Consider the following 15,248-nt stretch of genomic DNA (forward strand, 5'->3'; position numbering starts at 1 on the left):
CAATTTTTTCTTGTCTTTCATCCTTCTATTTTTTTTTCGTTTTCTTGTCTTTCATCCTATTTTTTCCTTCTTGTCTCTATGTTTTTTATTTCTTCTTTCTTCCTCTTCATCTTTTCTTCCATTTTCTATTTTTGTTCTTTTTCTCTTTTTTCTTCCTATTTCTTTAATATTTTTACTCATCTTTCATCCTATTTTATTCTTTCTTGTCTCTATGTGTTTTAATTCTTTTTTCTTCCTCTTTTTTCTGCTATTTTTAGTTCCTATTTTTCTTTTCTTGTCTTTCATATTGCTATTTTTTCTTTCTTGTCTCTGTGTTTTCTTTTTTTCTTTCTTCCTCTATTTTCTGTCTTCCTCTATTTTTCATTTCATCTTTTCTTCCATTTTCTTTTTTGCTTTTTTCTTCCTATTTCTTTTTTAGTATTTTTTCTTGTCTTTCTTGTCTCTATGTGTTTTCTTTCTTCATTCCTCTTTTTTCTGTCTTCATCTTTTCTTCCATTTTCTTTTGTTGCTCTTTTCTTTTTTCTTCCTATTTCTTTTTCTTTTAATATTTTTTCTTATCCTTCATCCTTCTATATTTTCTTTCTTGTCTGTTTTATTTCTTCTTTTTCTTCCTTTTTTCTGTGTTCTTCCTCTCTCTTCATCTTTTCTTCAATTTTTTTGCTCTTTTTTCTTCCTATTTCTTTTTTTCTTTACTATTATTCTTTCATCCTATTTTTTTCTTTCTTTGTCTCTATGTTTTTTCTTTCTTCCATTTTTCTGTCTTCTATTTCATCTTTTCTTCATTTTTCTTTTTTCTTTATTTCATCTTTTCTTCCATTTTCTTTTATTGCTTTTTTCTTCCTCTTTTTTCTTCCTATTTCTTTTTCTTTCTATACTATTTTTTATTGTCTTTCATCCTATTTTTTCTCTTTGTGTTTTCTTTCTTTCTGCTTCTATTTCTCTTCATATTTTCTTCCATTTTTTGCTCTTTTTTCTTCCTTTTTTCTTCCTATTTCTTTTTTCCTCTACTATTTTTCTCGTCTTTCAACCTATTTTTTTCTTGTCTGTGTGTTTTATTTCTTCTTTCTTCCTTTTTCTCTCTTCTTCCTCTCCTTTTTTCATCTTTTCTTCCTTTCTCTTTTTTGCTTTCTCTATTTTTTCTTCCTATTTTTTTCTCTTTCATTCTTCTTCCTTTTTATTTTTTCTTTCTTTTTCGCTTTATCCTTTCCTTTTTCATCTTTATTTTTTCTTTTTTTCTTCTTCTCTTCCTTCCTTCCATTTTTTCTCTTCCTTTCTCTTCTTTTCTTTTGTTCCTTCCTTCCTTCCTTCCTTCCTTCCTTCCTTCCTTCCTCTTTTTTTTCTTAACTTTTCTTAAGTTTTCTTTTTCATTGGTCTTTCACTTTGGTCCTATCACTCGAGTTTAGTACTGTCCCTTAAGTCACACCTTCTCAATTTCTCTTGTCTTACATCATCTCTTTCCATGTTGTTACACATTCCCTTTTTTACTTCGTCATTTTAAGTTGGAGCCTCACACCTGTTCTGTACAGTTTACCCATGTCTATAGCCTTCCTTGTTGTTCTTTTGTGATTATTCTATATACTAACAATAACATATACTCCTTCCCTGGCAACCAATGGAGAAGTGTCTAGAATTTTGGACCACCTACCATCCATTTATATCAATGCTTGAAAGAATATTATCCAGATATTTACTTCTCCTGGTGGTGGCTCCAAATCTTTAGTTATTATTTCATATTTACCATTTGCCTCAGTTTAAAGAAGAAAGAGGCAGAGTGCTCATTGCCTGAGCCTGAAAGCGCTTGGTCGTTCTGGACATTAGGAAGCAGTGGCACGATATGCCCTGTGGTAGGAGCCTCTAGGGGGCCAGGCATCTCAGCCTCTACCTGGGCAGGTTCAATATCATCTTCAAGTGACACTTCCTCAAACTCTTTCTTCTCCTCTGGAGAAGTCTTCTCAGGTCCAGTCTTCTCTGGACCTGAGTATTCTGAAGTAGTTTCAGCAGCAAGGCTTTTGGTTTCTACTGGCATCTTGCTCTGGCAATCTGTGCTTTCACCTGCAAGGCGCATCAGAAGCTCCTGCAGCTCCTCCTTCTTCTCCCTCTTTTCCTGGGAAAGTTGGTCGACATATTCATCTTTTTCCCGGTACAGTTCATCCAGGACTTCCATCTGTTCTTTAGAGAGAACTATGGATTCTTCAATGGTGCTGATACGCTCTATCAGCTGGTTGCTCTGATGCTGTAACTCTTCCAGTTGACTCTGGAAGTCTATCTTGTCAGGCTGGTCATGGATGAAGCAGACTTTTAGCTTTTTGTGTTCCTGTGTATCTTTCTTCCTGTTCCAAGACACACCACGGCCCCAGCTCTTGGGGAACAGGGCCTGGCACTTGATCTTTGTCTGGAACTGGGATGCCAGATTGTCCAGGCATGAGCAGCGGGCCTGCTGCTCCTGCAGCTGCTTGTTCAGTCTTAATTTTATTGATTCAGCAGCTGCTAGTGCGTTCAAATAAAAATCACCGATGGCTTGTGGGTTGTCATCATCTTCCGGGTAGGTTATATCTGGTGGAGTTGCCTCCTCACCCTTTTCTTTGTTGCTTACTCCTTCTTCACCTTCCCCGGAATAAGCTAGCAAGCTCAGTTGAGCCCGCAGCTTCTCCTTCTGTTGTCTAGTTGTTTCCAGGCACTTCAGAGTGTCCTGTAAATTTTGAGTTACCATTTGATCTTTCAACTTGCTTTGCACCTGCTCCTTCTTCAGCTGCTCCAGCAACACGGTCTGCTTTAGCACATGCTGCTGCAGCGCCTCCTTTTCTAAGGTCAGCTCCTGATTGGAGGCCACGTGCTGATCGCAGGTGGCTCTGAGCTCCTGTAGCTGGGCTAGGAACTGGTCATGCAGCTCCTGCAGATTTTGAGCCATTTGGCTCTTGGTTTCAGCTACCTCTTTCCACTCTTCTATCTTTTGTTGCTGCTCCAGCTTCTCCTGCTGCTCCAAGTACAGGACTCTGGTGAGTTCCTCCTTCTCACCGGTCAGCTGGTGGCAGGCAGCCTGTAGCTGGGCCAGCTTGTATTTCAGGTCTTTGTTGCGTGCATGTGTGCAGCTCGATGTCTCAAGGATGTTGTGATGATCCTCATCCAGCTTCCGCAGCCGTTCCTGCTGCTCCATGTTCTGGAGAGCGAGGCGCTGGTTTTCCTGTAACTGGTTGTTAAGTTGTTCCTCCAAATTCTTTAATTCTTTCTGCAACTGGCAGGCCTGGGCCTGCAGCTGCTGCACAACCTGTGATGGTTCTGCAGGGGGCTGCTGCTCTGCCAGCTGCTTCCTCAGTTCTGAGAGGTTGTTCTCTAGCTCCGCTACCTCACACAACTTTTGCTCTCTCTCTTCTGTCATTTGGTTTATCTTCTCAGAGAGCTGTTGGACCTTCTCTGCCCATGTGGACTTCTCCACCCTCAGGTCCTCTGCCAACTTGTCTCTCTCCCACTTTAATGTGGTCACCAGACTTTTCAAATTGTCTAGTTGTCTTTTCATTGCTGCCCGTTCCAGCAATGCATGCTGGAATTGATTAATTCTGCGTTTCATGTTGGCTGTTTGTGTCGAGAGCACTTCCACTCTTTCCTGAAACTCGGTGTTCTCTCTTGCCAATTTGTTATAGCTTCTGATCTTTTCCAGGAAGTGAACCTTCAAGTTAGTCAGGTCTTCGGTAAGTTGTTGATTCTTTTTTTCGGTCTTGCTCTGCTTGGTGGTGACTGCAGACAATGCAGTCTCTAGCTCTAACATGCGTTGCTGTGAAGCCCGCAGATGACTGGTGTGGCCTTCACGTTCCATTTCGCTCTCGGCTACGTGTGGCATGTGAGAAAGGGTAGATTTTATATCACCTTCATTTGAAATCAGCATCTCTATTGCTATCTTATGGACTTCCAGCTCTTCTTTCAGTGCTTCTTGCACGTGAGCGTTCTTCTCATTCTCTTTGTCATGTTGATCTTGAAGGTCTTTCCTTTCTTGCCTCAGTAATTCAGCCTCGCTCCAGAGCAGTTGGTTTTTTCTCTTGGTGGCATACAAGGAAAACTGGAGGCGTTGGCAGTTACTCTCCAGATCGTCAGTAGCGCTGAGATCCATAACACTCCTGTACCTGTCAGCTCTGACTGTGCCTGAAGGCAGGGGAGGCTCAGGGACAGCATGCTCTTCTGCTGTACTCTCACCTGAATTACAATCCCCAATGGTGTTTGTCTTGGGACTTCCTCCATTTTTGGTCTTCTTCTTTCTTTTGAAGTATTTTGAAGATCTATCAGAGCAATTCTGCTGGAATTCTTGCACTAGTGTCTTTCCTGCAGCTTTTTCATTTTGTCGTGCTTGTTCAGTCTTCCCAGCTCTGGGACGGGAAAGATGGTTGGGCCACATTCCCAGGCTTTTTAAAAGTTCTAACAACTAACTCTAACTCTATTTCCTATGTCTTTTTCCTAATCAGTAAAAACTAACTCAATTACCTATGTCTCTTTCCGCCCAAATCACCTCAATTCTCTCCAACTCTCTCACTCACCACGCAGCCACCTCTACCCTCTCCAATTGCTGTGGTGTAAGTCCACAGAGCAAATTCCGGTGCTATATAAGCAGCATGGGATGTGGGTGTGGCCCGACTCTTGAATCCCATTGGTCAGACAGAAACATGAAATAGCAGGGGGTGTGGCCTGACTTGTGATCCAGGCAGAATGGGTGGAGTCATGATGACAGCTGCTCCTGCAGTCCCATTCCCATCTAACCTTGTCCAATTTGTTTGGGGGGGGGCAAGTGTGGGACCCACTTTAGCTGGATAGGTACCCAATTTTACACACAGCTATGGCCACCAGAGTTTCCCCCAGGCTTTCCATTGCCCTTCAGGAAGAGGCACCAAGAAACACAGCTCTCTGCCCATGTACCACTCCATACTGAAGTAGCTCTATTTTTCTAACCTTATTTGCTGACACTTGTATTCTGATGAGGGAATCACAGATTCATAATGTTTTTTTAAATTTTTGTGGGTCATAGGACTTGAACTTTGAGCCTGGGCACTGTCCCAAGCTCTTCAGCTCAAGACTACCACCCCACCCCTTGAGCCATAGCCCCACTTCCCCTTTTCTAGTGATTAATTGGAGATGAGTCTGGTGTTCTTTAGTGCCAAGGCTGGCTTTGAAGCTTGATCCTCAAGTCTCAGCTTCCTGAGTAGGTAGGGTTACAGGTGTGAGCCACAACGCCCGGCTAGTTCCGTTCTTGATATATCCTGCTCTTCCAATTCCAGAGAGACTGGAGGGCTCAGGGACCTCCCGAGTCCAGGCTCCTCTCCACAAGTATTGGGATTGGCTCCTGGAGGCCATGCCTAGCACAGCATCTGTTCTACACACTCTGGCTGATGATCTCAGAGGAATCAAAGGCAATCGCGGGAGAAAGGAGAATGTCCGAGAAAGTCCATGCTGCTCCCACCTAGGAGGATGTGAAATCCAAACGTGTACAAAAAGAATAGCTTGCACCTGACTGAAAACTTCGGCTAGACAAGCGGTCAACAACCCAGCCACCTCCAAGTGATGTGTCTAGAATCTAGGTTCTGGGGCAGCCCTTTACTACTATAGAGCCTTTGGACATCTATTTCCGCCCAGAAGTGCTTGCATGCCCTTCAGAGCTTGGCTGAAGTGATTAGTGAGTTCATTGGGTATGGCCAGCTTTTCCTTCTCATGACCAGCTCTTTGAGGTTCTCTGCCCAAGCCACTGCTTTGGATCAAGGCATGGTCTCCAGAAGGCCACTGTGAAATACTTGTTGCAGGGATTCAGGGATAGCAGTGACTCCTTAGTCCCTCGACTAAGCTGGAAGCTGGTCTTGAGCCCTTAGAAAAAGAATGATTTGAGTGGGGCCCAGTCAGTTCCCGGCTCTTGTGTTCGCATCACAGTTGCTCGGGAGGCGGCTGCCAGCTTGAATTCCCTGAGCCTCAGGTCTGCAGGTGCGGATCTCCCTGGCCTCAGCGCCCAGGAACCCACTGTTCCTCTAGCCACTTCCATTCCGGAAGCTGTGATGAGCTCCCTCATTATAACATACACGTTATCAACGAAAATGTGTAGAAACATACGTTTATATAGCTTTCAGAAATCCCAGATAAACTCAAGAAAGAGTAACTGTAAAGAAGAATCAGAAAACTGCAGACACAAACAAGGAAGGGATGGGGGCAGGAGCTTAAGATACTCCAGGAGAGTGACTCGCACCCCTCCCCTTGGTGCGCTCGAGCTGCTCCCGTTGGGCCAGGAGCCCATGCGATGCCAGTTCCAGCACCAGCCTCACCAACCCCCCCTCCCCCAGCGCTCTGAACCGGATGGCCGGCTAGCGCTGGTGGTAAGAGCGAGCTGGGGCCCAGCCTGGACACAGCGGCCTTACTGACTCCTCAGCCCTTTGAGCTGCTGGACCAGGGGCACTCATCTGCCTGCGCCTGGCTAGGCCTCACTGCTCCCGTGTGGCTTTCAGGTGGGTCACCTGCAGTGCCAGAAGAAGTTTCCTGTCCATTCCTGTCCAAAGTCAGATCATCCTGCTAAGACATTTCGCGTTAGCTACTCAGCTTTGGTTTTGGATGGTGATATCTGAGATAGGGTCTTGAAAAGTTTACTACCCTAGAGGCCTCCCAAACTTGATCTTTCCTCTCTCCATTTCCCGAGTAGCTAGGAACTACCTGTGTAGTTCCTGACCTGTGGTCATTCATTAATTTTTATAACTGTGTGTATCTCTACATCTTTTTCATAGGTGAATGCCTGTAAAACCTAATTGGAAATGGTGGTATTAAATCTTGAAGTCTTGTTGGCTCTACTGAAGAAAAAGTTTGATTTTCAGAACCCTTCCAACATGGGTGAGTGAAGAATAAAGTCAAGTTTTATTTAAAAAAAAACAATAAAATCCATTCTATCTCCATCTGCCACTGGAGATTTAGTTACTAGTTACCAGATTTGAAGTCCAAGGGGGGCAAATTCCTGGTTTGCATATACCAGACAGATCTGGTTACTCAATCTAGTATGCCAAATAAAGAGAAAAGTAATGGTGAAGGTCAGAGAAAGGAAACTTAATGAGGCATGGGGACACTATGGGAAGAGAAGAGATGTGATTTCCAAATTTCCAACTACTTTCATTACACAGACATTTGCAGGGAGGAATACAGGCTCACTAAACAGTTTCAGTCAAGAGGTATCCTAGGGGTCAGAGGTGCCAGTGACAGCTACTCTGATTGCTCCCAGTCTCTATTGGTCAGACAAAGGCTTTGTGACACTATGACTCATGGCTGTCTGGTTGGGGTTGGGAGGTACTTTGTCTTTTCCTTTCTTTCTTTCTTTCTTTTTTTATTTCTTTCTTTCTTTCTTTCTTTTCTTTCTTTCTTTCTTTTTCTTTCCTTCTCTTCCTCCTCCTCCTCCTTCTTTTTACCTTTTTTTTTTTGCCAGTCGTGGGGCTTGAACTCAGGGCCTGAGCACTGTCCTTGGACTTTTTCTCAAGGCTAGAGCTCTACCACTTGAGCCAGAGAACCACTACCAGCTTTTTTCTATGCATGTGGTACTGAGGAATCAAACCTGGGTCTTAAACCTGGGTCTTCGTGCATGATAGCCAAGCACTCTACTGCAAGGCCAAACTCCCGCCCTCCCCTCTTTTTATTGGTCCTCGGGCTTGATTTCAGGTCTGTGTGATGTCCCTGCAGTCGTCAGCTCAAGACTAGCGCTCTACTACTTGAGCCACAGTGCCACTTCTGGTTTTCTGGTGGTTAATTGGAGATAAGAGTCTCATGCACTTTCCTGCCTGGGCTGGCTTTGAACTGAGATCCTAAGATCTCAGAGTAGCAAGGATTACAGGCATAAGCCACCAACGTCTGCTTAGGTACGTTTTCTTTTCCTTATCTACTTTTCAGTCTTGTTCTTCCTGATTCCAAGAGTCAGAGCTGGGATGGCAAGCTTTCAATTCACTCATGGACCTAAGTCAGAAGCCAGTATTTCTGGATAAAAACAGCTGTTGAGTATTGTAATGCCCAAGTCTCAGGACGACCACCAAGGAGACCATGGAGAGACAGATGTTCTGAAATGCTAAAGCAAGGCTTTATTCAGGCGGACTCCCAGGCCTTGTCCTAAGCACCCAGTGGGAGCTTAGGAGGAGACCATGAGCTGAATTTTTACAGGGCTTTTAAAGGCAAAGACCACAGATTTACAACAACACAGCAATCAGCTATTGGAGTGAGATAAGGTAGGAGTTAGGGACATTTCAGGGCAGTGGAAGCTAACGGTAGGTTCCCATGCCAGTAGAGTCCTAATTAGCTGTCTGAGGGTAGTTTTATGGCTTTAGAAAACAAATGCCATCCCTTGAATTTACATGAGTTCTGGTTAATTTTAACATAGATAGGTCAGTTCCTGGGACTTTAATGGCACCACAATTCAGTTTCTTTAATTTATGTATAGTTTATATAAACAGCAAGATAGTTACTACCTCAGAATGGGGGTGCTTTTTAGCCCCTCAAGTACCTGCTCTTTATAATATCAATTTGTATTAAATAATGACTATTCTCTTGTGCGATGTATTGAGAGCTTAAATGTTTCTCTTGGCACACATTCATGCTAAAACCCTCACAGTTATTTAAAAGCATTAAAAGCCTATTCCATTCCATTTGAGTATCCTAATGGATTATTAACTATGAAGTGGAAAAACAGTTTTGTTTTTCTCTTCCAGAAGAGATGAGACTCTGAAATCTCATGGAATAGTTAGTATTTCATTTTAGTAAATGTTTTTGGTTTTAAGAGAAGGTCTGGGTAGTTTATTATATCCAACACTAAATGTTATTTATTTACTTATGTACTAGGGATTGGACTCTGGTCCTTGCCAATAGATACTAAGAAAGCTTGAGCATACTGACATATATTCCAGTCTTAATATTTTCTTTTAACAAACACTTTGTCCTGTAAAGACAAAGGTTTAAAAAATACTTCACATGTTGCCCTGTGTATTCACCAAACCCAAAGAATTCAATTGAAAAGTGGTTCCCTTAGCTGTCATAATTGGTGAATTTTCTAGTGGAGGAATGACTTGGTACACACTTGTAATCTCAACTTGTGAGGGAGGAGAATGGTGATTTTGAGACCAGACTGGGTAAAGTTAATAAGACCCTATTTCAGAGAGAGGAAAAATAAAGAACCCAACTAAACCAAAGATAATTTCCATCTCCAAATCTTAATACTTAAAAATAATGTTCAAAATTATAAATAAGACTTTTTCATTGGAGAAGTGAAATTGTAAAAAGAAAAATTCAGCCAGATACAGATGGCTTATGCCCGTAATGCTAGCTACTCAGGAGGTTAAGATATGAGGATTGGAGTTCAAAGCCAGCTTGGGTAGAACAGTCCCTATGGGACTCTTATCTCTAGTTGATCACTCAAAAATCAGAAGAGCTGTGGCTCAAAGTGGTAGAGTGCTAACCTTGAGTAAAAAGAGCTCAGGGACGACACATAAACTCTTGAGTTCAAGCCCCATTTCCAACAACAACAAAAATTCAAGCCACAGTATAAAATTTAGAGAACTGCTACTACTATTTTGGGAATTTTTTAAACCTTCATTGACTTATATCTAAAATTGCTACTACTATTTTAGGAAATTTTCTATCTTCATTGAACTACATGTAGAATTTGTATCTTTTTATAACATTTAATATTGCTTCCTGGATTTCACTATGTCAGTAAAAATGTAGTTGTTTCTTTTCAAATAAAAGTATATCTTGGAGTTAGGATTTATCTGAGACACTGTGCTCAGACAATGGGCAGGTAATTTCAAATTACATGGAAAAAAAGCCCTTGCCACATAAAATTCTAAGTATATTTTCTGAAGTGGATATTATTTTCAATGCACATTTTTCACCTGACAAATATTTCTTGCAGGTGTTGGACTGGCTCACAAACTGGGAGAACCAAATCAGGTGAGAGTGAGACCCACTTAAATGTTCAATTTTACTATTACAAGGCAGTTTCTTTTTGACATAATGTTATGAAAATCATTAATATTCCAAGTGAATTCTCCAGTCCTATTGAAGAAACAATAATTTGCTAAGGAAAAAAGAGTAGATTATACTTAAAAATGAAAACTATGAAATTATACTTAGATTATACTTAAATTATTCTTAAACTATGAATTATACTTAAAAATGAAACTATGCCTGATGTGGTCATATTAATTACCCAGCAAGGAGGCCTTGGGTCAACTAAAGTTCTCCGAAAGTCTTATTGATACTCTTTTTTCCTCATTTTGCTCCAAATTCTGCATGGCTTCAGCCAATGAGACATAAAAGAGTGGAATTACTCTGCTTCAAGCAATGGGTTTGGAGAAATCGCAATGTTGCCCTCTTGACAGGGAGCCCACGTGAACTCTGTGCTCTTCAATCTTTCATATTCTATAAAATGCATTTAAAATATATTGAATTACAGGATTGCCAGCCTCCTTCAAATAGTTTGGATGCTAATATATTATTCTGTCATTTGGGAAAAGAAATGATGACTGTCCTTGTGTCTTTGAACATCAACGCTAGGAAGACATGGAGTAGTTCAGGCTGAGCACTGTCTTGGTGGAATTAGCTCTTCAGGGGGTAATGAGACATTGTTAAAAATTAAGATGTTTGAAGTCAAGCCCTGGTAGCTTACCCATAAGCTAAGGTAGTCTTACTGTTAGACTAGATTCTTAGGAGGAGGAACCCTGGAGGACTGTGATTTGAAGCAAGCCTGGACAGAAGTGTTGTGAAATTCCATCCCTCAAATGATTATTTGCTGATTAGCAAACCTGGGCTGAAAGCATGCCTAACGTGGCAGTGTTGCAGAAACAAGCTGAGCAAACTGAGTGCACAGCCCAGAACTACCAAATTAAAGAAAAGAAAGAAAATTAAAATAGCTGAGCTAACCTAGGCATGGATGACTCCCACCTGTAATCCTAGCTATTCAGGAGGCTGAGACCTGAAGATATCCAGCCCAGTAAGGAAAGTCTATGAGATTCTTATCTCGAATTAACTACTAGAAAACCAGAAGTGGTCCTGAAGCTCAAAGTGGTAGAGCACTAGCCTTGAGCTGAGGACCAGATTTCAAGCCCCATAATTGACAAAAAACAAAAAGATAATTGAATTCTTGGTGGAAAATACAGACTTGAAATATTTCTCGTTTTCTGTTCAAAAGAGAAAATTTGTGAGGAGATCCAAGCATTCACACATTTCTCTAATTTCCTTTAAAAGAACTGTTACCTACTGTTTCTTGTACAAGAAATGAAATCTTATCCAATCTGCCCACCTTTACTGGATCTTTATTAATTTACACACAGACTTTGACTTCTTTTGTCAAAACCTTGTTTCTTTTTTTATAATTTCTGATCAATTCACGTAATTTTTCCAGCTATTCTGGAAATTCATTTTTCTATGTTATTATTTTTGTTTATTTTCCCTTAATTCTTTTTTTTTTACCTTTGCCCTCTATTTCTCCCATCTTTCCTCCTTTTTTCTCCTTTTTCACTAACAGAGAATAGAACCCAAGTTATGGAAGACTGATTTCCATTTAATTTGTTTTTATCAGTTAGAAAAACAAGAACATTTCCTGGAGGCCAACGATGCTGAATATCCTATGTTGTGGATGGGCTATCCTTATCCCATTCAAACAAATGAGGTAAGCTTGCATTTCAAATTTTAAAATTGGACTTCTGAGAAATTATTTCTGCAATTACTTCCAAGATGGAAGAAATAAGGCGACAAGTTGTAGTCTTTATGTGGTAATAGCAAGAAGATCCTGAGTGAAGGCCAGCCCACAAAAAATTAGTGAGACTCAATCCCAAAACAAAGATATAAAAGAGAGGGCTGGACTGAATTCATATTTTAGTGTCACCAAAAAAAAAAAAAAAGAAATTGTTCTTGGAACAGTGTTTGGACCTATCCGTTTCATCCTATAAGGACAGAGTAGGTGCTATTTATGCGAAACAGGTCCTCCTGAGACATTAAACCTACTAACTCCTTGATATTAGTTTCCCAATAATAAATTTATCTTGTTTATGAATTAAAAAAGAACCCAGAGGGCTGAAAGATATAGCTTATGATAGAGTGCTTACCTGGCAGGGAAGAGGCCCTAGGTTCAATCACCAGTAAAACCAAGAGACATGAATGAAGTATACATCCCAGCTTTCAAGTCCCTAGTCCAGTAGTGACACATGCCCTTTCTAGAGATGTCTACTTGCCAGAAGTAGTCATGGGCTGCCGCCAACCAGACAAGTCAGACTGGTTTAAAAAACAAAATAAAAAACAACAAAAAATACACTAAATATAAACCACACCCTCTACCGAAGTGAATACTTTGATCTTGACTAAAAAAATAAATGTAAACAAAAGAAAACACATTAAGCTATACTAATCCCTTTCTTAAAGAAAAGGCCTTCTGGAAAATGCTAACTAGTCTTTACATTGTGGGTTGAGAAGAGCTCTCAATATTTTTGCTTTTTTTATATATATTTTTATTCTTTTTTTAAATTTTTTTTTGCCAGTCCTGGGCTTGAGCTCAGGGCCTGAGCACGGTCCTTGGATTTTCTCAAGGCTAGAGCTCTACCACTTGAGCCTCAGAACCACTTCTGGCTTTTTTCTATGTATGTGGTACTGAGGAATTGAACCCGGGTCTTTGTACATGCTAGGCAAGCACTCTACCACTAGGCCAAACTCCCAGTCCCTCTCATATATTTTTTATTGTAATTAATAGAAGGGTTACATTATATTCATCAGATAGAAGGTACATTACTTCAAAACAATGGTACCCTTTCTCATGTCTTGGTCCCCATTTCCCTCCCCCCATCCCCACCCCTCATCTTGTTTTCCCCCCTTCTCTATCCTGTTCCAAATAACCAAATAAGCATATATACAATATATTAGATAACAAGGTAAAATACTGTAACAATATGAGATAACCAAGCAAAACCAGCAAAAGACGTGAGAGATAACATAGTACATTAAGGACAACAATCACTCATTATATGGCTTTAGTTTCTATATCCTGGAGGTCCTTTCATTTAGTGTCATACTGTATGGCCTTATATATCTAGGTTTTGCTCTATTGTAAATCTCTGCTAGGAGAACCCAAGGTTTCTACTGATTAAGACAAATGAGGGTATTTATACACAATGGAATTCTATGCTGGTGTCAGAAAGAACGCCATCTCAATATTTTTGCATAGTCTGTTCTGGAACTATATTCACCTGATACCTGTCTCTTGTAAAGCTAGGATTTTAGCTATTTACTACTGTGCCCAGTAGAGATAAGTTTGTTGGTTATAGCCTACTAATTTCTAAGAATAATTAATTTGTCCATTGTATTGTTTGCCCTAGTTTGACAATGCCTGAAATTTCTGTTTTTCTTCCATTAGCCTTGGAGGCCTCTCCAGCTCAGGGGAATGATTCCTTCATGAATTGCACATTTTTCTCAGGTCTCTCAAAACTTTTCAGAGGTTGAAAGTGCAAGTTTATTGTTTTAAAGTTCCTAATTTTTTTTTATTATTTTAAGCAACAACATTCTCTTGACCATGGCACTTGTCAAAAATTTAGAAAGCTGCCAGTCACCTGGGGCTCACACCTGTAATTCTTGTCACTCTGGAAGCTGAGATTTGAGGACTGTGGTGAGAAACCAATGTGGGAAGGTGTGTCCTTATCTCCAATTAACCACAGAAAGCCAGAAGTGAAACTGTAGATGAAGTGATAGAGCTGTAACCCTGAGCACGAAGGTTCAGGGACAGCATCCAAGTCCCAGGACTGTCAAAGGAAAAAAAAAAGCAATAAAATAAAAACTGGAAAGCTTATGAACTGCTTTCTTCACATAACTGTTTTGTGGGTAATACATTTTTTATTTCTTTGACAATGTGTTCACCAGCTAATCCAAGCTGGATCACTTGATCTTATTGCCTCAGCCTCCTGTGTGGTGGAATTATAGGTATAGAACACTATGCCCAGTACTCAAAATATTTAGATTATTTTTTCACTCTAATATATCAGCTTTCTGGAAGCTATTTGGAATATCTCTTAAAGACCACATGCTTAGTCTGAATTATTTCTGGAATTATTTATTCCAATTGATATTTACCAAACCTCTGTTTCCTAAATCATTTAATAATCTCATTTCAGGATGTTCAGTATTTAGAAGCAATTAGCTCTTTCAGTCTTTTTGAACTTCTTTATTATTATTATTTTTTACTGTGAAATCACCATTTCCTTCCTGGGCTCATTACACTCCTTTTATTTGTTGTAAATCCTAACCTAAATGCAACTTTTAATCTATGTCCAATTTTCTGTTTGCCAATCTTTTCTTCTAGAAATTTAAGAGACAGATGGTCAATAAATATATAGCTGTTGCAGATACAACTTTGCCATATTTGCTAACTTTTTGTAAAATATTTCCAAACCTATAGGAATAGTTTCTTATTCCACTAATGGGTTGGTAAACCTGCTTCAAATTGTAGGTACTTCTCAGAATAAGAGCTCACTTTGACTTTGTCAATTTGCATATTGGTATGTGCTTGGCAGATAATATTATCAAAAACAACCTTAAAATCTCTGGAGTGTAGCTTCCTGTGTTATTTTAAGTTTATATGATAAAGTTTCCTATGTTGAGTTAGGTTTACACAAAACTGGAATATTCTGAGTTATTCTCCTCTTCTTCCTACCTAAACTATGTGGAACACACGCTCTTCCTTTTCCTTTGCATGATAGGAGAGGCTCAGAGGATGTAAATTGCTCTTCTTACTGCTAGAACTAAGTACATAATTCAATTTATGTGTGGTTGAGGGCACCTAGGAAAGGTAACAGTGTTCAAGGAATTGAACATTGTTTTTACTGTAGACCTTATAGGCTTATTATACCATGCACAACAAAATCCCCTTGTGACTTGAGTAAACCTTTGGTATAGAACCGGGAGTTTGTAGAAGCAACACAGATTGGAAGCATACATTTGATATTTGTGAGCAAATTCATAGTTGGCATTGTGAGATTGTCTGGGATTAAATCCAGGTAGAGATAGAGAGGTAATGCATTCAAGGATTGAAGTCCAGATGACTACAGGGCTGGAAATTAGGCAGATGAGAATCAGCAAAAGGGGCCAAGTAGGAACAATTACCAAGAAAGGAGGCAACAAGGAAAACAGTGTGCAAAATCCCAGTAAAGACACCATTTTGCATGTGGTAGGAACCAAGTAAATATCTATGATGATGGATATGTGAAGTAGATGATTAAGTCAAGTCA

General features: G+C 40.2%; 2 protein-coding genes across 3 annotated transcripts; one reads left to right on the forward strand and one right to left on the reverse strand.

Moving 5' to 3' along the window:
• Positions 1-1,723: 1,723 nt before the first annotated feature.
• LOC150069118 (golgin subfamily A member 2-like) lies at positions 1,724-4,384 on the reverse strand. Its single transcript, XM_090330463.1, has one exon. It carries the CDS (start codon positions 4,382-4,384, stop codon positions 1,724-1,726), a length of 2,661 nt encoding a protein of 886 aa, XP_090186589.1.
• Positions 4,385-5,492: 1,108 nt separating this feature from the next.
• LOC150069119 (urotensin-2B-like) lies at positions 5,493-13,819 on the forward strand. 2 transcript variants are annotated; one of them, XM_090331877.1, is made up of 5 exons: positions 5,493-5,538; positions 6,741-6,843; positions 9,893-9,930; positions 11,561-11,650; positions 13,385-13,819. In XM_090331877.1, exons 2-5 carry the CDS (start codon positions 6,768-6,770, stop codon positions 13,424-13,426), a joined length of 246 nt encoding a protein of 81 aa, XP_090188003.1. In that variant the 5' UTR covers positions 5,493-5,538; positions 6,741-6,767; the 3' UTR covers positions 13,427-13,819. The 2 variants fall into 2 exon arrangements, with proteins under 2 accessions (XP_090188003.1, XP_090187996.1); XM_090331870.1 differs by lacking the exon at positions 5,493-5,538 and adding an exon at positions 6,273-6,467 and having other exon boundaries at positions 13,385-13,817.
• The last annotated feature ends 1,429 nt before the right edge of the window (positions 13,820-15,248 follow it).

This window comes from Megascapheus bottae, chromosome 1, assembly GCF_031878675.1.
Source record: "Megascapheus bottae isolate mThoBot1 chromosome 1, mThoBot2.hap1, whole genome shotgun sequence".
Taxonomy (NCBI): domain Eukaryota; kingdom Metazoa; phylum Chordata; class Mammalia; order Rodentia; family Geomyidae; genus Megascapheus; species Megascapheus bottae.